The sequence below is a fragment of the Chrysemys picta genome, chromosome 15 (assembly GCF_011386835.1).
Source record: "Chrysemys picta bellii isolate R12L10 chromosome 15, ASM1138683v2, whole genome shotgun sequence".
In the NCBI taxonomy this organism is placed as follows: domain Eukaryota; kingdom Metazoa; phylum Chordata; order Testudines; family Emydidae; genus Chrysemys; species Chrysemys picta.
Genome location: NC_088805.1, coordinates 26,868,392 through 26,892,227, shown reverse-complemented (window position 1 = coordinate 26,892,227; position 23,836 = coordinate 26,868,392). Strand labels below are relative to the sequence as shown.

The 23,836-nt window shown below is 38.9% G+C and overlaps 1 protein-coding gene across 11 annotated transcripts; it reads left to right on the top strand.

Moving 5' to 3' along the window:
- Nucleotides 1-1,709: 1,709 nt before the first annotated feature.
- Nucleotides 1,710-23,418, top strand: CCDC62 (coiled-coil domain containing 62). Of its 11 annotated transcripts, none has more exons than XM_065568732.1 (14): nucleotides 1,710-1,821; nucleotides 2,784-2,920; nucleotides 3,884-4,076; nucleotides 6,043-6,209; nucleotides 7,478-7,579; nucleotides 7,931-8,102; nucleotides 8,183-8,284; nucleotides 9,514-9,602; nucleotides 10,811-10,911; nucleotides 12,239-13,012; nucleotides 17,528-17,696; nucleotides 19,276-19,407; nucleotides 20,704-20,796; nucleotides 22,569-23,418. In XM_065568732.1, the coding sequence occupies exons 2-13, from the start codon at nucleotides 2,885-2,887 to the stop codon at nucleotides 20,788-20,790; spliced, it is 2,124 nt and encodes a 707-aa protein (XP_065424804.1). In that variant the 5' UTR covers nucleotides 1,710-1,821; nucleotides 2,784-2,884; the 3' UTR covers nucleotides 20,791-20,796; nucleotides 22,569-23,418. The 11 variants fall into 11 exon arrangements, with proteins under 11 accessions (XP_065424804.1, XP_008161761.2, XP_065424807.1 ...); XM_065568729.1 differs by lacking the exon at nucleotides 1,710-1,821 and adding an exon at nucleotides 1,831-2,014; XM_065568731.1 differs by lacking the exon at nucleotides 1,710-1,821 and adding an exon at nucleotides 1,840-2,128.
- The last annotated feature ends 418 nt before the right edge of the window (nucleotides 23,419-23,836 follow it).

The following is a 23,836-nucleotide window of genomic DNA, read 5'->3' as shown; positions in this document are numbered from 1 at the left end:
GCTAATTAAGAAACTGAATTTAAGGAAAAAGTATTGTGAATAAATGTATCAACCAGTCTGAGCAACACACACTAGCTCTTCTTTCAGCTTTATACTATGAAACTGTAACTAGTTCTGTGTCAATCATGTAATAAAAGCTGAATTAGCTTTAGAAAGACTTAAACTGATTTCTTAGTAGTATTAGCATGTAGCTGGCTTGAGAGAAATTAAAATTATGGTTAAACCAAACCACCTCTAGGCCTAGGGGCCAAATTTCTTCAATCTAGGCATTATATTGATGTTGAAAGATTTTGCTTCATCTGACTGTAGCCACACCTTTGTGACAAATAACTAAGTAACTTCATACCAAAGACTTTTCCTGCTAAATGTTTTAGCACAGGTAGTCTGAATTGATGGGCCAGAATTAATGTTGGTACTTGAGTGTTATGGAATTTCTCTTTGCAATGGTTATGTTCAAACTCTTAACAAAGAGGTGCTACTGTGATAGACTTTCAATATATATATAAAGTAGCAGCTGAAGCTTCTCTGATAAAGTGGTTTTAAATACACCTCACTTGAGTCATCACAGGGTATAAACTGATAGTTTTAATTCATATAATGCCCTGTATCTGACAAGCAACAACTGCCCTGATGTAACTGTTTTACTGTGTTCAGGATATTAGTCACCTTCATAAAAACACCCCTTCTTGTGGCAATTTCATATAGGTGCCGGGTTCTGTTAGATATGTCTTACGAATTCAGTTTCAAGTATATATATTTTATATAATACTATAATTCTACCAATTCCACTACTGGATAATGTTAGAAAAGCTCAATACTGTAGTGCTAAATCCCTAAAGTGTATTAAAGTACAATACATTTATCTTCAAAAAGAAGAACAGGAGGACTTGTGGCACCTTAGAGACTAACAAATTTATTAGAGCATAAGCTTTCGTGGACTACAGCCCACTTCTTCGGATGCATATACATTTATCTTAAGACACTAGTTTCTTGTAATTATAAAATTAGATAAAATTAAGTGCAGTTAGAAATAAGTAGCCACTTATACTTCTAAAAATTAAATACAATTCCTTTGTAAGCTATGCAAAAACCAGATATTTCAGCTCTCTGTCCCACTGCACAAAGGGCAGAAATGGAGTAACTTCTAGTTCTCCTGGGTAAAAGATTCAAAGGAGTGCCTCAGCCTTCCCAATTTCCAGTGCAAGCAGCAGCCCTCAGCACCTAGGCAGTTGGGACCGGTCCATACACGGTGCATTGCTTTCGCTTTGCATTGACTGTTTTTTTCTGTAAAAGCCTGGGAGAGGCACGGCCCAGGTAGCTTTAACCTTGCTGTAGCTATTGCGGTCCTCTCCGCCCCGACGGGGGCTAATCGCGAGGATTTTACAGCACGGCGCCCAAGTCCCCCCCCCGGCCATCTCCAGGGGAGAATGCACCTAGCTCTGCAGCGCAGGCCCAGACTCCTCCCCCCAGGTGTGGACACCTTAGGGCGGAGCAGGGCTGTCTGCGTGTCCCCGAAAGGCGGAGGGCTGCACCCAGCTCACGCGCCTCTCATCTCACCCCCGGTTTTCCGGCTGCTGCCGAGAGAAGGGCTGGAAAAGTGGCCGGCAGGGGGCGGCCGGACCATGGCCCCGCCCCCCTCAGTGCTCCTTCGCCAGACACTGCCCCAAGCCGTGGAGCAGGCGTTCCAACAGCCCCGCCCCCCCGAGCGCGCGCTGAGGAGGTGGCGCTTGCTCGCGACCAACCTCTTTAGCCGCTCGCGCGGCGTTCGAACTTTTCCGGGGAACGGGTCCAGCGCGTGAGCCGTATGACGCACCCCGCTAGGTGGGGCTAATGGAGGCCAGAGGCGGGGTCTGTGGGCCGGCTGAGGCGGGAGACCTGCGATGGAGGTGTCGGTTAAGCTGAACGGGTTCAGCCGCTGGATGGGAGACCACGTGTCGGTGGAGGTCTGGGGCTCTCTGCGCTTCAGCTGACGGAGTGCAGCCAGGAGCTGCGAAACGCGGCACGACCGCACTGTGTCAGTAGCACCCGGGAACGCGGGATTAGAGTTTCCTATCGGCTGGGGCTGCACTAAGCTGGAAGCTCCGGATGGCAGCTGCTGCTGCCGCCGCCCAGCGCGGACACTGACGTGGTATAAATCTCGTCAGGTGTCCCCGATATTTCCCCAGCAAGGTGGCGACCCTGCCCAGCAGCCTCCGAGCGGGGGCGCCTCTCGGGCTGAGCTGAGTTCCCAGCGGTTCCCCAACCCTCGGATAACGGGCTACAGGTTCCGGAGCCGACCCCAGCCGCAGGGTCCTGTGGAGCTCGGCGTGGGGCGCCCGGTCCCGGGCTTCCCCGCGCCCCGGTGAGCAGCCCTGAGGGCGACCTGGGACTGAAGCGCTGCGGCCCCGCGCTAATGGTGGGACGGCCAGGCGGTTCCCATCGGCCTGTGGGAGTCGGCAGCGCGAGCTTGGCCTGAGCCCCGCCCGGGGAGAGCGTTTCCCCTCAGACTGCCTGGCTGGCGCCCCCAGCTCTGGGGAGGGAGTGAGGGGCTGCTCCGCTCGGCCCTTAGCGCCTGGGGTGGGGGGCTAGGAGAATGGAGGCTTGGCAAGCTACAGGCAGGGAAGTGGTGCCAGGGACAGGAAGTTGCCCCTGGGTGTGGAGAGAGTTGAGAGTCCTTGTGCTACAAGAAAGAATTTATCGGCAGCCCGTAAACAGAAGTCTCTTATGTTTCCTCAATTTGACTGGATGACTTGAGAGTATACTAGTACCAGAAATCATTGATGTCTTTTTTTAAACTCTTTTAGTGACCTCCGTGTACAAATAGGTCTAGGCATGTAACACTTCAATTATCTGGAGCTTCTAAACTGAATCTTAAAGCTGTAGGACAGCTGATCACAGAATACCTATGAATTCATCATTACCACTCTCCGCTTCACCCCAGGTAAAAAACAAACAAACAATGCTTTAAATATGTAGCATATACAGTTTGTTTAACAGGAAAGCACTCACTGAAGTGCAGAGAGCTTCAATCAAAACTGCTAGGTATTAGTAACTGCTAGGTATTAGTTTTTCTTCAAGCCATACATCAAAGTAAGATGAAGAACAGACAGGATAAAGCATGCTTAGTAAAAAGAAACATTGTAACCTGCGCTTATTTAACACTAGTAGAATCCTGGAAACCTGTGTCAGTACAGAAAGATGAATATCTGTGGGGATTGTTCTGTAAATTTAGGCTCTGATCTTACAGACACTTAAAATTCTTGTATAATTTCTTCAAGGAGATATTTTTAATTTTACTACCAATAGTAAAATTGTGTATGTAAGTAAGTAGATGCCTGCAGGATTGAGGCCTGACATAGCATCAGAGGCTGAACAGTTGTTTTGAGTTACTTTATTCTTCATCAGATAGTTGAGCATTTTGGGGAAGTATTCAAACCTTATTTCTTTTATTTGGTTATACTAACGTTTATGAACTCTTGACAACTATTTGTGTATTTATCAAAGTGTAAAAGATCTCGGATGATCTGATTTCAGATGTGAAAAGATGTTTAATTTTAGATTAAAATTTAAAGACGCTAACTAATTAGTTTGGGTGATTATTGCCATATTATCAATTCTTTGTTCTTTTAACATTTAGAATTTGTTTGGTCATTAAAAGTAAATTACTATTTAGCTCTAACTTTAGGCTTTAATTGAGCTATAAAAATGCAACTTTCTGATTTTATGTTGAAATTTAGGAAGGTTCTAGTGCTCTCTTTGATTTTATTTTTGGTGATTTTAAATGGTTTGTTTATTTTAAAAATACAAGTAGCCACCTCACAGCATTATATAAAGATAACATTTTAATTAGTTTTTGTGATTAATTTCTTGTTGCTTGTATATGATGGGTTAGTTTTTTCTGTAGAATCCTAGCACAGACCTTGAGAACAGCACCATTCAGAAACAGAGGAAAGAACTCCAGCTGTTAATAGCAGAACTGAAAGATCGTGATAAGGAGCTCAATGACATGGTTGCAGTACATCAGAGACAGCTGCTAGCATGGGAAGATGATCGACAAAAAATACTGACTGTGGCAGAACGATGTAGCAGGCTAGAAAGTAAGTACTGTACAATGTAAGGCCCTGGTCCTGTCAGCAGATCCATGTGGGTAGATGCTTGTGCCCTTGCAGATCCCCCTCTGTGTGTATAATGTTACAGCATGTAAAGGATGTTTTTTATTTTTATTTTTTTTCCATCTTAAATGTAGTTGTCAGCATCCTTCCAGAGACAACTTCCTCAGTGGTACTAAAATGGTCTGATTATTGATTGGCAGGAGATGTACCTGATGATTTGATAATCTTTTCCTTCTCAATCCACATGCTGATTCCATGAATCCTTACTAGTGAGAAGTATCATTTAAAAAAATTGAATCATAAAATATGTAGGAAAAAACATAATGTTGTAAATCATATCTTAGGAGTGTACTATAGTTTATTGCTACATTAAAGCAAGAATCAGAGGGGTAGCCGTGTTAGTCTGAATCTGTAAAAAGCAACAGAGGGTCCTGTGGCACCTTTAAGACTTAACAGAAGTATTGGGAGCATAAGCTTTACATGTTGCATCTGAAGAAGTGAGGTTCTTACCCACGAAAGCTTATGCTCCCCATACCTCTGTTAGTCTTAAAGGTGCCACAGGACCCTCTGTTGCTTATTAAAGCAAGAGTGTCCTTAACTTGGCTATTTGGAATTTTTTTTTTTTTTTTTTTTTCTGAATCAATCTCTCTCTCTCTTGTTTTTTAAACATTCCCTGGATTATTTGGATTTTACCATCTTCCTTTCTATCCCACAGAAATCTAGCTGCTCTTCCTAGGACAGGGGTAGGCAACCTATGACATGCATGCCAAAGGCGGCACGCAAGCTGATTTTCAGTGGCACTCACACTGCCCGGATCCTGGTCTGGGGGGCTCTGCATTTTAATTTAAATGAAGCTTCTTAAACATTTTATAAACCTTACTTACTTTACATACAACAATAGTTTAGTTATATATTATAGACTCATAGAAAGAGACCTTCTAAAAACGTTAAAATGTATTACTGGCACGCAAAACCTTAAATTAGAGTGAATAAATGAAGACTCGGCACACCACTTCTGAAAGGTTGCCGACCCCTGTTCTAGGATATCCTTATCTAACAGCCACTTTTAACTTGATTATAAAAATAATTTGGTCTATTGAGTATTGTGGAGTTTCAGTAGCAGGTTGTGACTTGAAAATTAAAGGTCAACCTAGTTGGGGTGCAGCTTAAATTGTGACTGTCACTTTTTGTGTTCAATCCTTTGCAGTCCCCTTATCCTCAATGGTGTGTCTTCCTCTATCAGCCCCACAGGGTACTTTATTTTTGACCTCTTCTCTCACTAACTTCCCCTCTATATTCTCTGAACATTAAGGGTGTAGGGATTTTTGGGTATTTTAGCAATGAGATTTTTAGCTCTGTACTATCAGGAATTTAGTGCACATCTGTGACATCATCAGGAAGGCACTGCCAGCCAATCAGAATGAGACTGTGCGATCTGTGTCCTCATCCGTGTTCAAGTGGTATCTCACAACAGAATTAATATTCTGTGTGTCTTAGATTACCATGGAAATACTAGAATGTCATGGAGGGAAGGATCTCTTTAGAGCTTATTAAAAGATGATTTGTTGTAGCAGTTCTAAAACCAGCAAGATCCTTTGCACTTCTGAAAGAAACTATTACGTGAAAACAGTTATAATTTTTGTTTTAAGGATCTGTAAATTTGCTTCATTAATATAACCTGTGTAGCATTTATTTAAAATACATATTTATATTGATTGATTCTCTCTGCAAACTCCAAAATGTACAATTAAGTAGGGAAGAAATATGTCAGGTAAAAATCAATAAGTCTACTTCAGGTTTATGCAACTGTGCATCCATTTCTAGAAATTAAATGTTTGTTGTTCTTTTACTTTAAAATGCTGTGTTAAAGTACTTCTACTTTTTAAAAGATGGTGTGTGAAATATAATTTAAACTGTTTGCTCACAATAGATACCTGATTTCTTTCCTCAGATGAACTACACAAAAGAAATGAGATGATAAGAACACTAACACAAAGATTAAAGGTCTTAGAATCTCAGCAGAATGATCGTAGGACAACACTTGAAAATACTCAACAGAAGCTTCAGGAGCTGTCTCAAAAAGCAACAGATGCAACTCTTCATTGTCAGGCCCTGGAGGTAGGTCTTGATTAATGGCTTGACTTTGCATTCCTTGTGTGCATGCAACTCCCACTGAAGTCTGCGGGTATTTTCTGCATATGACTGCAGATTTAGGCTTCTATATTGTTCTTGTCTTTGGGTCAAATAACACTAGGTTAAGGTATTACACTCAAGGTTTTGTGATTGCTGTCTCTATTTGAGTGGTTTCTGAGGAGCGCCACTTACCAGTGTGGGGATGCCAAAACTGCAGCCATTAAATTGACCAACTACAGTACTTGCAATTTTATTATGAACAGTTTTTTAGAAAGCCATCGCTATAAATTTTAAGTCACTATCGTGGATTATAAAATCTTGTCATCAGTTTAAAGATATGTAAGTAATTAAAACTGTAGATTTTTTTTTTCTTTGTCTTTGTTCATTTGGCAATGATACCTATATCTATCTAAAACACAATTTAAAAATACTATCACAATATAGTTCAGTAATACTTTGCATTTTCTATATCCTCTCGTACCTGATGATCTATATAAATGTGAAGTGTCACAAAAGCTCTGTGAGGCTGATAAGTGGTAGCATAACTGTTTTACAAATGGATAAACAGAGGCACAGATTGGGTAAGAGACTTGGCTGTGATCGTAGGAAAGAGCTGGGAATAGTACCCAGGAGTCCTAACTCCTAATCCCCTGTTCTAACCAGTAGGCTATAATACAGAATGAGAAATCCATAAATTTAGCTCTATGATCTATATTAGCTGAAGAATGCAGAGCTGCCTCCTTCTTTGTTCCCTTCCTGGATCTAGAACTCCTTAGAATATTGTTTCCCAAACTTGGTGTTTCAATATCTAGGAATTTCTGGTCCTTGCTGTTTGTTTTTTTTGGTTCTTAATTCTTTTTTAAAGGTAAGTGAACTGTTAATGGTATTAAGATTCATTTTTAAGAGTCCTATTTTTTCCCTCCAAAACTTGTTGCTATTTAAATAGTGATTTACATCTTCAAAGCTATTTATAAATTCTTTCACCACCCCTCCTCATTTTACAGATGGATAGTCTAATGGACAGAGAGGAGATCTGACTTGTCAAAAGTAAGAATGTAAATTGGAGAACAACCAGGATTAGAAGGAATTTAGGAACAACTGGCTCCCAAGCCCCAGTTTCTACTCTCTAAACTATGTTGCTTCCCTCTTAACTTTAAATGAGAGTTGTGCCCCTTGATGTTGAATTACTGAAAGACTATTTAGTAACAGTGTAACTAGTCACTAGTTGATACTCTTTTCCTTCTATTTATTAGGAGAAAAATCAAAGTCTCAACTGTTCAGTGTTGGAGCTGTCGGCTAAAATAGGCCAGTTACAAGCTAGAGAACAGGAACTCATTACGATGCTAAAGCTAAAGGTAACATCTGTCATCTTCTCACTCCATGCCCAAAGTATCTGAACAAAACTCCAATGCTGTTATCAAATGTGGTGTGATCAGATTGCTGGATGGTTGACTTGATTGAAAGTGGGAAAAATCTTCAACGAACCAGAAACCCATGTATTCAGAAAGTATAGTGGACTTCAGAAATGGAGTTTACAGATTGTTCAGAATTCAGAGCAAGTCTTCTCCAAATCAGCATGAGACTGTTAATAGAGTGGGAAGCTTTCACTATTGCATCTGCATCTACCAGACAAAATGAGAAGACCTAGAAGAGATGATGATGATAGAAACATTATTGAAGTATGCTTTATTTTCATATTTTTGTAGGACAAAGATATACTTGAAGCAACCAATCACATTACTGCATTTACATCTAAATTTAAAAAGTTGGAAAGTGCATTGCGTGCAGCTAAGATGGGGGAATCCAGTATCAATAAAGAAAAGCAGGATTTCAAACTGAGACTGAAACAACTAACATTTGAAATGAATAAATTAAAAGGTAAGTAATATAACTGACACCTACTCCACTGTAAATCTGAGTGTATGCTTTTTCACTGAAGAACACACTTTATTTTAAAGATGACCTCAGTGAAAAGACGAAAGAAAATAATGAGCAGCGTGAAGAAATCATACGCCTCAAACAAGAAAACAACTACTTGAAGAATGAGCTCGTACTTAATGGTGAGTGAAGGGCTTTAGTGCCCAACTCTTGATGGATCAGAAGTTTTCAGATTGTGGTCTGTGCAACACTTGCTGGTGGTCTAGAGAGCTATCTCATCATAGCCTTCCCTTTATTGTCACCTGTTAAATTCTATTAAAAGAAGCTAAAAGTATATTCGTAGTATTGCTTTTCTACTAAAGCTATTTATGTAGTTGCCACAGAGATCCTATGTGAGCATGAATGGGAGGGAAGGTGGTTATTTGGATTGTGAATGGGGGGGATAGGTGCTTCAGGGAGACAGTCTCTGTATTAAAATGTTTGAGACCCTCTGATCTAATGTGTTAGTAACATAGGTAAACACGAGTGACATTTTTTCCCCTTCTCACACAACTGTATAGAAAATGGTGAAACAAAAAAAGACACTTTTAAACCTAGAGCTAATAAAAAGACAAGAGTCTGCAACATGGCTGGGGCTGGACTTGTGAGGTGCTCAGTGGTTTCAGCTTCTCCGATTAGCAGCAAGCAAATATTGGAAAGGAGGGAGAGTGTTCATTTGGCTGCTAGTCTCCCTTAACGAACTCTCTTGGTTTAAAATGCCTTAACATGAAGACCTGAATAACAAAAGTGTGATTGTATGTCTTGGCATGTGCACTTCGCTTTTGAGTATAGATAGTGCTGTTACTGTACTGCAGCAAAATAGTACTAAGAGAATGGCAAATTGCTGCTCTTCCATACTTCACAATGTACAATGGAGGTTGAAAAGACTAAATAACAGATTCTGTCCCCTGCTGTGGGGAGCTTTAAGCCTCTGACCTCCCCCATCTAATCTGCGCCAAGCATTGACCCCTCGCGTGTTTAAAATCATACTGGCGGCTGTTTCCCCCACACAGACAAAGTTGGAATTTATTACGGAGTTTGTTTTTCATAAAGAAATCTTAAAATATAAAAACAAAGATAAGACAGTGAGTGATGGTAATGTATTTTAAAAACATTGCTAGAAATTTTAGCAAAGTTGGGTGCCTGTTCAGGTGAAAAAACATGCCTGAATGTTTTATTTAGTTGGCCCATGAGTTATAGCATGAGTTGTCTTGTTCATGAAAAAGCATTGTGTTGATCTTGAGACTTTTAGGTTAATATTACTTTTTATGACATTCTCTCTTGTGGGTATTGGCTGTTTTTAGTTTTTCACTTTGATTTCTATGGGAAAAATAATTGGTTTTAATCCACTTTTTTTTTTTTTTTTAAACAGTTGAGAAAGCAAATAGACAAGATCAACTTCTTCAATCTGCCAAATCTAAACAAGTCCGGACCAACACAGAACTGTCCAATTTGCGGCAGGTATGATCCTCATTGCATTTCTCTTCTGTGTTTATGAAAGTAGCTTTCAGTAATAACATTTGTCTATAGAGAACTATATACAAATAAATAGAATTAAGAGTTCATTAAGTAATAAAATTTTGTTGGTTAAATCATGAACCCACTGTAGATCTTGAGCTGCTTATGACTAGGAACCTATGGTATAAATCCCTATTTTTGTTACATGGTGATTATAGTAACTAAAGGTTAGAGCACTGATTTATCTCAAAATGTTTGGTGCTGTGACAAATAAGGTCCATATCCCACACAGACTTAGGCATGTGCTCGGCTTCACCCATTGGGAGGAGTCGCACCTGCCCAGTGTAAAGTTAAGCACATGCATGAGTTTTTTGCAGAATTGGGGCTTAAGTCTAGGGGAAAAAATGACCATGAATTAAAATAAACTACTTTACCAAATATGTATTGCTTTGATATTTAATAAAATACCTTTTCAGAATAATTTGTCATTATCTGGGGAATTAAATTTTAAAAATTGTGGGCCTCGTTTTCTGAGGTGCTGAGCACCCACAGTTCCTATTAAAGCAAATGGGAGCTGTGAGTGTTCCACACCTTGGAAAATCAGATCCTTTATGACTGAAGTGAAGTCACTTGGTATTAAGGGGCACTGTGTTGCTAGACGTGCTGTCCTTTTCCAGAAGAGAGTTAAAGCCAGTATCCTGATGACTTGTGATCATTTTAAAGATTCCATGGCACTTTTTGTAAGTGTAGCAGCGTTTAGTCCCTGTGTGTGTGTGTGTGTTGATCATACTTCAACGCTGGTAACTTTTATTCGGTCTATACAATTTCCACTGAGTATGTATTGAATATCATGTTATGTACTTCTTGCCTTACAATGTTTTGTGGTATTGTCATATTTTGCTAAGCAGCGTGTGTGTGTGTGTGTGTGTGTGTGTGTGTGTGTGTGTGTTTTAAACCCCCAATCAGGGATGGCTGCATTTTTAATAGGGTTTAAAGTAATTCCTAGGTAGAGCCAAATCTTACATTCCCATTTACCCCCAACTCCCATTGGAAATGCAGGATCAGGCACGTTTTTTGTTTGAATATCAGTGTTGGTTTGTAAAATGCCCTGGAGATCTTTTGAGATGAAAAGCAATATATTAATGTAAGATGGCATAATATTCCTTGTACTTCAGCGTTTCACTAACTGTTTTATCACTGTCTGGAAGTAGATCTATGTAAAACAGCAGCAGGATCTGCAATTTCTTCATTTCAACTTGGAGAGTTCTCAAGAATTATGGCAGAAACACAAGGGGGAGGCACACAAAACAAAGTAAGCTTGGTGATGTGGCTTTCATAATTATTTAAGGAGAGAATTGATCATGTATGACACATTTAGTATTCTAAAAAATAATATATAATACTTCAACACTTTTTTTATATGTTAAAATGACACCTCTGGCCTGTGAGCCACAATACTGTTCTCATGTAGTTTTCCATTATGTGGTCAAGAGACATAGTGTATGTTAGTCACAGACTAGAGCATAAGTTCTGAGTCAGACAACTACTACTGTGTAAGAAATAAAAGCTTATAAAATCAGATTACATAAACTATTAGACTAAACGTAACAAATCTAGTCATAAAGGTTTCCAGTAAAATAAGCCATAGTATAGTGAAGAATAGTCATTTTTACCATCTCTTTATGCCCCCTTAATCATTCTACCTTGTAACATATTTATTTAATGAATTTGATCCATACTAGTGTTTCAGATTATGTTAAGTGCCTGTCAGGCTTCTGGGGCTTCCTTCGCGTTTTAAATTAGTCAAGATTAAGTTAGTGTCTTCAGAAAAGTAGCTGGAAGCATGTTAGAGTATTCTTCTAGTGGATGTACCTTACGGTACTCTTAGCCACGTACTTTTAGCTGCATGCTTTTCCTCAAAAGCAGTGTAGAATTCACTTTTTTTTTTTCACCAAATGACTTTTATTCCTAATGCCTGTTGTTTGTACATTATAAAGCTTATATTTTCTCACCTTTATTTTTTTATTTATATATTGAATGTCCACAGTGGTTCTCAACCTGTGGTCCGCAGATTCATGGGGATCTGCAGATTGTCTGTCTGATTTCCAAAGGGGTCTGTACCTTCATCTGAATTTTTTTTTCAGGGGTCCACAGGTGAAAAAATGTTGATAACCACTGTCCTAGATGAAACTTTCCTTGTTTCCCAGGATGAATTCAATCCTGAGAGACTGATACATTGGTGTCCATTCCTCTCTCTTTTGTGAAACTGCTAAAGAGCAGTATGGAGATATGGAGCAGCATAAAACTGGCCAATTAATATAGTGTCTAATTTTTTAAAATTCAAATGGCTTTTGTTTTCAGTCTGGAAAATCAGAGCACAATTTATAGTTTCAAGTAGAATTTCTACGGTGTATAATATGGGTAAAATATAAAAAGACTCTGTGCCTGATCCTGCAGTGTACAATGCATGGATTGACAGCCCTGACAGTGGGGTTCTGTGTAGGCACAGACCCTTGCCTGTGTATCGCACATCTAGCACAGGATGAAGCCACAATCCTACAAAGTGTGGTTTATACCAAATACAATTCACATATTAAATGCAATATTTATAACTAGCGTTCTTTATCATGCCATTGTAGCATAGGTTTGGTATTATCAGACCTTGAAAGTAGCAACGAAAAAGACACAGTTAGCAGTGAAGGCACTCAGAAGATACCTAAGGAATATGGGACTACGCAAACTCAGAAATGCAGTCTAAAAAAAATCTGTAATGTGTGTGAAGCAGAGAATAGCCAGCTAATTAATGTGTCAGACATGGAGGAAAGTACCTCTGCTCACTTAAATCGGCTTCAGAAAATCTTTAAAGGCTTATCACGTGGACAAAAGACTTTGTTTATGGAAGATGAAAAGCAGAATGCTTCGGTAAGCACCGATGAACTAGACAGCAGAACTGTATCTGATAGAAACAGTATGAGGTCTGTGGAAGGCAGGGAAACAACATCGCAAACTTCACAAGATGTATTTCTAAGCAGAGACCAACAAAACTTTGGAGCATCTTTACCTATACATGAGCATTGGCTCAACTTCAGTCCTCATTTAGATTCGTTGAATTGCTGGCGTCCTGGGTCAAAGCCGTCTGACAGAGCTGATGTTGAATGTAATGATCAGACAGAGACAGTGGGAATTTTATGTGACCGAAAAAGCAGAGCGTCTCCTGGTACATTTCCCATAGATGAATCTGGCTTCTGTACTCTTAACTCCATCATAGATAAAGCTGCATGTTATAAGCCAGTAACAGATCTGGAATGGATGCAGATTTTCAGACCCATAGAAGGAGATGGAAATGTGTGGTGCAGAGCAGTTTGCAACTGTCCCAAGACTGCACATGGAATAAAAAGTACCAGCTTAAAAAGGTTATGTATTTGTTACATTTGAAAACCCAAATATATAGATACAGCTGTAATTAAGTAGAAAACTGGACTACCTCTTGACAACTTTTATTTAACCTGTACAAGATTTAAAATAATCCCATATTAAGTTTTAAAGGAAGACTAGCAACTTGAAACTTAGTAAATTTAAAAGAAATTACGTAGTTTGAAGTATCCCATTTTCCTGTTTTTATAAATTTTTTGTGTTCTCTGGTTGTGTGAAAGACCCAGACAAACAAGGGAAGCTCTGAAATTGACTACACAATGTGCTGTCAAATGCACAAAATATCAAATTAAGGGGGAAGAATGGATTTTTTTTCTTTTAATTTTATTTTTTGTTTATAAAAAAAACCACCACGTTTGGTTATAGTGTTACCTAAACAAAATCTTCACACACGAGATTCTTTTTAAGATGGTGCCTTTTAAGGCAGATATAAAATCTAGTCGCTGTGTGAAGTTTTTATTGCCCTTTTTGATCTCATTTGGCAACTCAATAATTGTCTGGAAAAGGATGTAAAATCCATGCCTTTTTTTTTTTTTTTTTTTTTTTACATCTTCTGCTTCAAATTAAGTCACCTTAGTTAAGGAAAGAAAATGAAATAACTTGTAAGTTTAATAATAAACCAAACCCATAGCTTAATATGGTGGTGATCCCACAATAATCTTAGTTGTCTGACACATTTATTGAGCTTTAGATCCCTGTGTCGTATTAGAAAAAATTGAGATGTAGTCAGAGGCCAGTGGGATGGAGAATGAATTTCTGAATATTGAGAAGTTTTAAAGAGATACTGGTATATTTTTGCAGGCTTTGGGAGCCCTCTAAGGAAACATTTATGTACATAGTGTTATGCTGACAATAGGCAAGGAAATTCAAAGCTCTAACTATTCTGATGGATATCCCATGACAGCAGCTGTTCACTGAGGAGCACTTCCCTTCAGTTTCCCTCCTCAGATTGCCTAATTTTTTTTCAGTTGTTGTCAACATTATTGTACAAGGACTTAATCCTTTGGATCACTTTACAAAGAATTCCTCCCTATTCCCACTTAGCTCTCCACAAGACACAGAAGAGGCCCATCTTCTTAGCTAGCACAAGTCACTGCAATAGATTTACACTGATTTACACTAGTTGAGGATCTTGCCCAGAGAATATATTCCAACATCCAATTGTATGAACTTTATATAGGGGCATGTCTAAGGTACTGACTCTTTCTTGTTTGTTTAAAACAACCCAACAAACGTTGTATAGGTCCATTCCACTTCAGGGACAAAAGGTTGATGAATAGGCATCCGTTTGAAATGGAATGCTTTTCTGGGGCATTCCCACATAGCTTAGTTTTTGCATTTGTAAACCAGCTTTTTTTTTATTTGGTTAAAGTTACTTCGTACTGTTCCTAAATCATCTCTCTCCCCCTCTAGTCCCCTTTCTTCTACCTCCTCCCTCCCACCCACCCCAAAAAACAAAAACCTTGCACCCTTTCCTAGGAACCACTACACTCCCATTCCAGTGAATTCCTGGTTGAGAAGTAGAGTTATAAACTTAACTTAATCCCTTTGCCTCTGCCCCTGAAAAGTCACACTTGGGAACAGATTCAACCTTGGTAGTGCAGGGAAGAGCAGATGTCATTTCCTTCTGCCAGTGAATGCCACTCTACCTACCATGGGTTTTGCCCCGTGGGGTGCAGGTGGTGCTTCTACTGTTGCCCTCCCCTGAGGATTTTTCTTCATAGGAGCCCAACAGATGGAAGATGTGCTGTCCTGGCCACCTCCATTTCCCAGCCAGTGCTATCTACTTTTGGAATCTGCACTAAATGCTTATTTGCCCCTTGGATGAGGGGAGGTTGAAGGTACCTTTTGCCACCACAAACCTGCTCACTGTGAATTTACTGTTGCTTGGGGCCTTTGCTAGGGTTTGCACTCTTATCCAGGGCTTGCCTCTTGTTTCTGTAGTCTCTTGGTGATAGCTTAATTGGGTACTCAGTCGGCAAAGGAGGGTGCTTCCCTTGTCAGTCCATCTGACATTTTGGCATGAGTCATTGCAGTTTTTGTAATAACTGGCAAGAGAGATCTTAACTCAGCTAATGAACTGCCATATTTTATCATGAGAGATTGTGAAATGTGATTCTGATGGAGTAATCTCTATTTTCTATACTACAGTGACTTTATTTCTGTTGTACCAGCAGTTGCTGCATTTTGTCTAATGGATGTGAATGCAGGTTATATTTTTGAAGTTAGAGCACGAGACTGGTTGCTCGCTGTACTATTGCTGGCCTGTGCTCTATTTTGGTTTAAACAAGGCCCATTTCTATCTTGAACCAAACCACGCATGCCAAATTCAAGCCTGTTCATTTCCTTTTCCCATTCCCCACCCTGTCTTCTTCAAAGCTATGGATCACAGTGTGGAATGACCTCCTAAACCAAGAGTGGCAGGCCCTCAACTTCTCATTCATATCCCTCCTAAAGAGTTCCTTCTTCTAAAAGGCTCACAAACGTTGGTGCATGTCAGTCAAATGCACTCTGGGCTGCACCATTTTATAAGCAGGTAACTAAAATTAAACAAAACTGTTCTGAGATAACATGTTCCTTTGGGTCTTCCAAAGCATCTTTCTTAGATCGTAAATTCTTTGGGTTAGGGACTGTCTGTATTGGCCCTGTAAAGAGTGGTGGTTAATGAATGTCAGGTTACATATAAAAATGCATGCTGCTATTTGGTAATTCCCTGTAGATGCAGAAATGTGTCCAAAAAGGTGCTTTTGCTTATTAGAGAGGATCACAGGAAAACATGCTGAGGGATGGTCACTTCTTAATTTTTAACTTTTTAAAATAAGAATAATACACAACATTTAAAAAGCTCCATTAAAGTGAAATTGATTCATTTAGCAGCTGAAAATAAACCGATCCTTGCACAGCTAGAAACTACTAATAAATCCCTGAGCCCACATGTAAACAACTGTGAATAAGCTGCAGACTACACTAGACATTCTGTGTAAGCAGACCACAGGATGCAGGTGATCTTATTTATTGTTTAGAATCATTGCAACTTGCTGGCTTTCTAGTAACTGTCCCAGTTCAGTATCTCTAACATCTAGTTAGAGTGCTAGTACAGTGCGTTTCCTGGGCTGCTCTGTGGGAATGGATTGATTTCTGGTTGGCTCAAGGTTTTTATTATTTTTTTGTAAAACTTTAATTAGTAACTGGCTGGCTAAACTACAGAGCAGTCAGAAGTTTGCATAGATTTCATGTGGTGTAGTGTGACAATATGTTTTGTCATCTTGAAGTACGGTAGTTTCCCCCTATCCTTGAGCAATATTCTTATCAAGGGTAGAAAATAAAATTAATTTTTATTAGAGAAAGAAAAGAAAGTATATGTGTAACGTTCAGTTCCTTGATGCGCACATTGTGGGAGATCCTAGTGTTGAACTGAAAGTAAGTGTGCTAGAGAGGACTTTGTGGTGCTATGGTTGAGTATCCTGATAGTAGCGGGTCAGTGCTTGGACACTGGTATTGTGTTGGGTGTAACTATTGCCTTAACTTATAATTTAATTTGCTTTTTTAATATGTGGTGGTGTGAAGAAATATACTCAAGCAACCTGAATCCTACATTTAAATTTTTTTTTTTTGTATGTGGAATTATGTATAGGTTGAAGTCCTTTGGCATAAAAAAGCTTTACATACATATAAAATATTAGTGATATCAACTTTGGAATTTTCTCTCTTCTTAGTATACTACCTTTTCTAATAAGTGATGGTCTAAAGTTCAGCGGAGAAAAGCTGAAAGTATAAAGAGATGATGCTGCATGTGAAGTTCTAGGCTGAAAAGGTCTTGCATGCTGTTGCGGGTGTGTCCAAAGGTCAGGCCTGAGTCTACACTGCCTGATGTTTACCTCCTGACAGAGCTGAAACAATACACCTTTAGCTTCATGCTCTGAAACCCTATCCAGGCAGTTGAGTGTTAGCTGTAGTTACAATTTCTCATAAATTGTATTTAAATTCGGTCCCCTCTACCCACGATCACCAAAAACCCCCAGTGTAGTCAAGGGTGGGAGGAAGCTGACAGTGATATCCAAAGTGGGGAAATAACTTTTTAAACTCTTAAAATTTTCACTTTAATATTTTAAAGCTACATTTTTAGACTTGTTTAAAGGAGGTTTTTAATAAGGGAATAGGTGGAGGCAGAAAATGAAAGCATGGGGTGCTGCTTTCATTTAGATAGTTTGAGAGGTACCTTGATATTTTTTTTTGTGCTGTCATTTAAGGAAAACATGCTAAGCTGCTTCATGGAAGTATTTCAGGATTCCTCTCTTGTACTCAGAAAATAAGGCTGGATCCATCAAAGCACTTAAGCATGTGAATAACTTTGAGAGTAATGTCATTGACTTAGGTATACATGTATTGACGGCTTTGCTGGATCAAGGCCTAAGTATATTTATGTTGCGTTATGACTTTTCTTAGTGATTTTACTGGTGATATTGTTTCAGGAAATATCTTAATTTTATTGACAGTGAAGAACATGTGGATCTGAATTCCTTTTACTTGGACTCTCCCTGTTTGACGTCCACACAGAAGAGAGATGGGCCCCAGAAATGTGAGAGATTCTTCGATGCAGACCTCCCTTCAGAGATCAGTAACTTATCAGTGATTCAGTCAGCAAATAAGTGCACCAGTCCTACAGTCAGTATCTAGCTTCATAACGTGGTACATTAGTTTTAGAATGGCTAAGAGTGAATTTACTTTCACAAAAGAGTGGGTTTGTCTGGTTTTTATTCTTTCTCCTTTTTATCTCTGAAGTAAATTAGACTTTTAGAAAGGGTTTTAAAGAGTATTGTCAAGTCACAAATCATGTAGAAAAAACCTTTTTGTTTTTTTGTTTTTTTTACACTGAGTTATTGATTATTAAAACTGGAATCACTTTAAAAGTCTCGCTTGTCATGTCTATGCCTTTTAAAAATATTTGGTTCTGCTTAGTCAATTAAAATAATAATTTCACTTCCAGTTTCCCACCATGAGTTAGCATGATGTTGCAGTATTTAGGCTGCAAATGCTGCAGGGAAAATTATGCTGGCTTTATTGATGGTGCCAGCATAAGGGGCAAAGCCAGAGGGTCTCCCCTTTGCATCAGGGACCAGGTAATAGCAAGCATGCTTGCAAAGCGCTAGTCACCATTAGTCAATCCCAGTAAACTTTGGGATCTGAGATTGAGTGGGTGCTACTATTAGAGGTTGTTCCTTTGTTCTGCTTGCTGACCGGAAACTTCTTCCCTCCCTCCCATCTCTCTAGTCGTATTCTTCTTAGTCATTACAATATTGCTGTTGCGTGGTTATAATCTGCTTTTGCACTGTCTTGATTCCAAGTGTTGCCAGTCTGTTTGCTTTTTGGGTTGTGCGGGTTGGATTTATTTATAGACTGCAGGCAATGTTGAGTAGATTTCTATTTGCACCTTTTGTGGGCTTTGTTCTGTCCATCTGATAAGGATTGCAACTCAAGCTTGGTCCTAGGAGCAGGAGGTTAGTTCACCATTCCCACATGGGAGACTTCAATCAGTCATTTAAAACTGTTGGGGCAGGCATGAGTTGTCTCCTGGTCCCTCTCAGATCTGGTATATCCCCAAATTCCCATTCTTTACATATTGGGCATCAACCCACCATTCTATTTCCGTATCATTTGGGTCTGTGGGAACCCCATTGTGTGAGGAAAATGAGCAATAACCCAGCACGGCACTTTGTGAGGTGTCGTTTAGGGTAACTGAAGACCTAATAGGCCTAGGATTAGGATCTAGGTCTAAGAATTAAGCATGCCTCTCTAAACATGGAGATATGCTGCTTGTTTATAAGTATAGAAATGGGGAGGATCAAATTTTCAGTTACCACCAGCTGACTCTCCTTTCAGCAGCTGCCAGGACAAGTTGCTTTATTGAAACTAGTAAGAAATTTGCTGCCTCTTCATCTATTTGAAACACTAGTTGGTTTTTTTGTCTCCTCATTGGCACGTGTCTTTAACAGTAATGGTGTGTGTGTGTGTATGCATAGCTATATGAAACCTGTTATCCTGCACAGACCTTTCAATGGAAATATTAGCATTTACATTTGTAACAATTGCAGATTCTGCAATGGCATTGTATGGTACACTGTATTTCAAAGTTAGTTTTTGTTTTTTTATTAAATAATGCCCAGTGATAATTCACATTTGCAACCAGTGAACATGTTTTAAAATTATCATTTAATAACTTTGGTTCAATTTCTGTTTCTTCTAGGACTCCTGTTCACCAACAAGTAAGCTCCAGCGTTTGCTGGCTGAGTCTCGACAGATGGTTGCTGATCTGGAGCTTAGCACGCTGCTCCACATTAGCCCCTGTTGCAGTCCCGACAGCAGCAGTGTTAATATGGTATTTATCACTTGAATATGGCTAGATTTAGAATGTTGGAAAGAGTTATTCTGAACATTCTTTTCCTTTTGCTTGGCTTGAACTATGATCTAGACAAAGTACTCTTAACACTTTACTGATGAGGAAAATGATTGGATATTTGATAGTGTCTGAGCCAAATTTGGCTCAATCTTGCACCCCTCTGTCTTCATATGATCAGGACAGAATTTGGCTTATGTTTCTAAACGCAGGGAAGGAAGAAGTTGTTTTGGAGCAACTTGTGGCAGAACAGCAGATAATGAACATAATTCTGATCTTAACTCATCCTTATCTTCTTATGCTTGGTATCATTTTTGGGGAGGAAGGTGATATCGGCGATTAATGTGTGGTATATATGATCTGTTCTGGTACAGGCATAAATCAGACAGCATAAATACTCATTTTTTAACAGGTTAATTTCTTTAATTTTCATTGCAAGATTAAAGATAATGTATTAAGTCACAATGGAAATGCATGAATATAATCTGTATGCAGTTATCACAGAAGATGATCTTATCAGTGTGCCCTATTAGGAAGATTCTGTACACAGCATATTGACATATTAAACTTGTTGCATGAGCTGTCTTCAAACCTGAAGATTTAAATCTTCAGATCTAGTTTCAAAATAGTTTTTAAAAACTATATTTAACAGGGTTTATCCTAATCTACACTGGCCAACTAACCTGTCTTGAAACAGAGTTCACTGAGGCTGTTTTTAAATTTGGGCCTTATACCAATTAAGGCATGATTTTAAAGGATCCAACATAAGCCTTTGGCAGGTGTAAGCTTTTGTCCCTGCTGGGTTATGTTCTCATATTTTTAGTTATTTTCTGCTGTCAGCTGGGGGGACAGTTACAAATAAAATCTCAATCATTATAATTCATTATTCTAGGTGTAAATGAAGCTCTTCTTCTACCTCTTTGCCTTACGTACTCATCATCACATTTCAAATCTCATCTCAAAATTATTTTTCTCCCTAGCCTATACCTATTAATTTCACACTCCTGCTACAATTTTATTTTTACATCATCGTATTGTTTTTTGCATGAAAGATTCTCTACAAAATAGCACTGTATTAGGTAGATTGCTCAATTAGGGCAGATAAATGCATATGCCATATACCCTACTTCTCGGGTGAAAAGAAAAAGGTGGGAAAGAATGAGATGAGTTGAAGAGCACATAATTACTTTTCTCCAGTTTTGAACTCTGCAGCTGTGTCAATTTTTATGATCCACTATGAAGTTAAGTCTGTACTTAATCTATTACTTTATATTACAGACAACAGAACTTACAGAAGCTCTTTGCAAAGTGCAACTGCCAGCTATGGAAGAAAGTGAGACAAAACTTTCACTGTTTCCTTTATGATCTTGAGTAAGTCTGTTTTTTTCTTCTATTTTTTTATTTTGTAATGTTTACAAATGCAGCAATAATATGTATGTATTTTTTTTTTTTTACTTAAGATGGGCCCAGTACAAAGCTCTAAGTGCTACTACAATAAAACCCATATACATGAGACACATAGCAGCAAATGGATGTTAGCTAATGCAGCCAGTAACTCCTCAGACTTCTCCCTCTGAAAAATCCTGGGCAGTTAGGCCTTGCAACTCAAGCCCTGATCCTGCAATTCATTCCATGTGGGTGATGGTCTGTGCTGCACAGAGCCCCATTGAAATTAGTTAATCTCTGGGAGGGCATAGCAATTCTTTCCATGTGCAACAGATTGCAGGATGAAGGCCTGAGGCATTACTGGACCAAAGAAGTGGGGAGTGAATTCTGGAGTCAGGGTCCATTATTGAGAATGCTCTGCTCTGTCCCCAGATCCCAGAACTGGAAATCTAGAGATGGTCATATGGTGCTGACCTCAAGCCTCAGGGAAATAAGGCTGACTCTAACGTGAAATCTATGATAGTTTTTTTGTTTTTGTTGTTTTTGGTCTTTCTTCTTCTTCTTCTTCCTCCTCTCCCCCCCCCCCCCAAAAAAAATCCCATCGTTTGCTACCACCAGTCCAGCACCACCAATTGGAGTACTAGTGTAGACAAGGGACTTGCAGCCGGCAATTTAAGCACTATGTTGTCTAGATCTATCCTGAGCTGGGTGAGATGACATGGTTAAATGCTGCCTGGGATATGAACCAGAGTTAGTAACATAGGGAAAAATGTTCAATTTAAAAAAAGCCCATTATAGATGCAGCCAAAGATGTATAGAATTTAAGCCATTATGGGCTTTGTCAATACCAACAGCCTGACTTGCATCTGGAAACCAGTCTGGCACTGAGTGCCGATGTGATCTGCTCAAGAGGCAATGCACTGCAAAATGGTGAGCAGCCTGAGCAAAGCACCAAGAACCTGTTTAACTTTAAGCATGTGGGTGATCTAATTTACTTCAGCCAAGAGAGTACTGAAGAAAGGAACTTGTCCACAATCACTCACTGCAAATCCTTAACGAATACTCCTAGACACTGTTTAAACTCCCTTAAAAATTGATATAACTGAATCTAAAATAATCATCACAAAGTTTATAGCGGACCAGAAATAACTTTAATGTATGTTTGTACATTTTTATTTAGAGGCATAATCAATGAATGTTAACTGCTTTGAAATCCTCAGCTGGAAGGTGCTCTGTCTTAATTTCCTATTTAATTGCCAAAGCTTTGGCCATCTTGGGCTTCATCAGTCTGTCATTTTTCCTCTGGGAAAGAGAATCATTTGGAGGGAGTCTAAAGCCCTAAAACAGGTGACAGCAATGAGAAAAATGATATGTTAAGCTCTTGGTAGCTATGGCATGCACCATTGCTTGTAAATCCTGACTCTCGGGATTACACAGGGCAAAAAGGAGTAGGCCTTGTGCAATGAGAATTGCAGACCTGTTAGACGTTTACACAGAAATGAAAAGAATGTATGTAGTGACCCTCCAGTCGTCCCTGAGGGAGACTGCTGATATGCACTTCACTCTATAAAATAACGTTTTTTTCCCTCTTGACATCTCATGTCTTTACTGGTATTTCTATGTCTTATGCCATGAGAAACAATTCAGTGTTGTAGTTTTAAATTTGTACTATTGGTAATAGTAGTAGTAGTAACTTTTCAATATGTTTTTAACTGAGTTCTCTTCCCTTCCCCTTCCCCGCCCCCTCCTTTAACCAGATTCCTTGCATGTTATCTGGAAGAAACAAAGATGACATCCTTACTATCTGGCAAGAACAAAGAAGATGTCCTTCAGTTTTCAAAATGTATTTTAATTAATATCATTACCACATATAAGCTACAATGAACAGTTACTAACTAACTAAATGAACAGTTATTTGGTCATACCTCTCATGAATGTTTGAAAATTTTGCAAGTGCCAGAAAGATGACTGTATGCTGGAATGTATTCTATATTTGTGAATAATAACTTAGAATTATGCTAAGATGAAAAACTGCTTTTTTTATAGATCAGTACTCAGGTTAAATGCTAATTTGTTTTTAAAGTAAGAATATAAAATGCGTAATTGTTTACTCCATAAAGGTGACATATTTTTTTAAATATAGAACTGTTTTTATTACTACTGCCATAGTTGTGCATATTTGGTATTTACAATGTAGAACAGCAAAGTGTTAACTCCTGTTTGTCCATTGTTATAGTTCTGGACATTTTGCCATGTAAATAGATATGAATAATGTTTATAAGAAGCTGCTAATTAGTGAAGTAACCAGGGTATACCTCCTACATTGCTGAAATTTACAAAACCCTTCACCCACAAGATGGGCAAAATAACTCTTCCCCAGTCATGAGCTATTTATTCTAACACAAGCTTCTTATAAGATCATGCATTGATATGGATGTTTTTAGCAGTATATGACATGGATTTAATGTGTAGTCTTTTTAAATATTTTAACTATGCCTTGTGTATCTGTGACCATCAGAAAAGTAGAAACGACTCATTATTGCATTTGAAAATATTTTTAACCAAAAAAAAAGGCCATACAACCTAATAAATACCATTTTTTCACTTCTTAATCTCTTCCTTGCATCTTAGTTTTGACATTTAACCAGTTATTGACCATGAATGTACTAGGTCTCAAATCTAGCATCACAGCTCTACCATGCATAAACCCTGGCTCACTCTGTGGCACTGGTGGGAGGGAAGGATCCCTGCTCTGAGATTCGCATGACAAGAACTAGTTTAAAACAAACTTTCAAAGTAATTTTTTAAGCAGCTGACACTCAAATTCCCTATCTGCTAATGAGCACTGCCGTTAATATTCTCAGGGACTACTGTTAAGTGGAGCAGTGGAGTACAGCAGAGTAAAAAGCATACATGGTAAGTTCATGATGCTAGCACTAAGGCCTGGTCTATTCTCCGTCTTTGCACCAATTTAACTAAATTGATACATTTAAAAAAAACTACTTAGATCAAATACATGCAACCT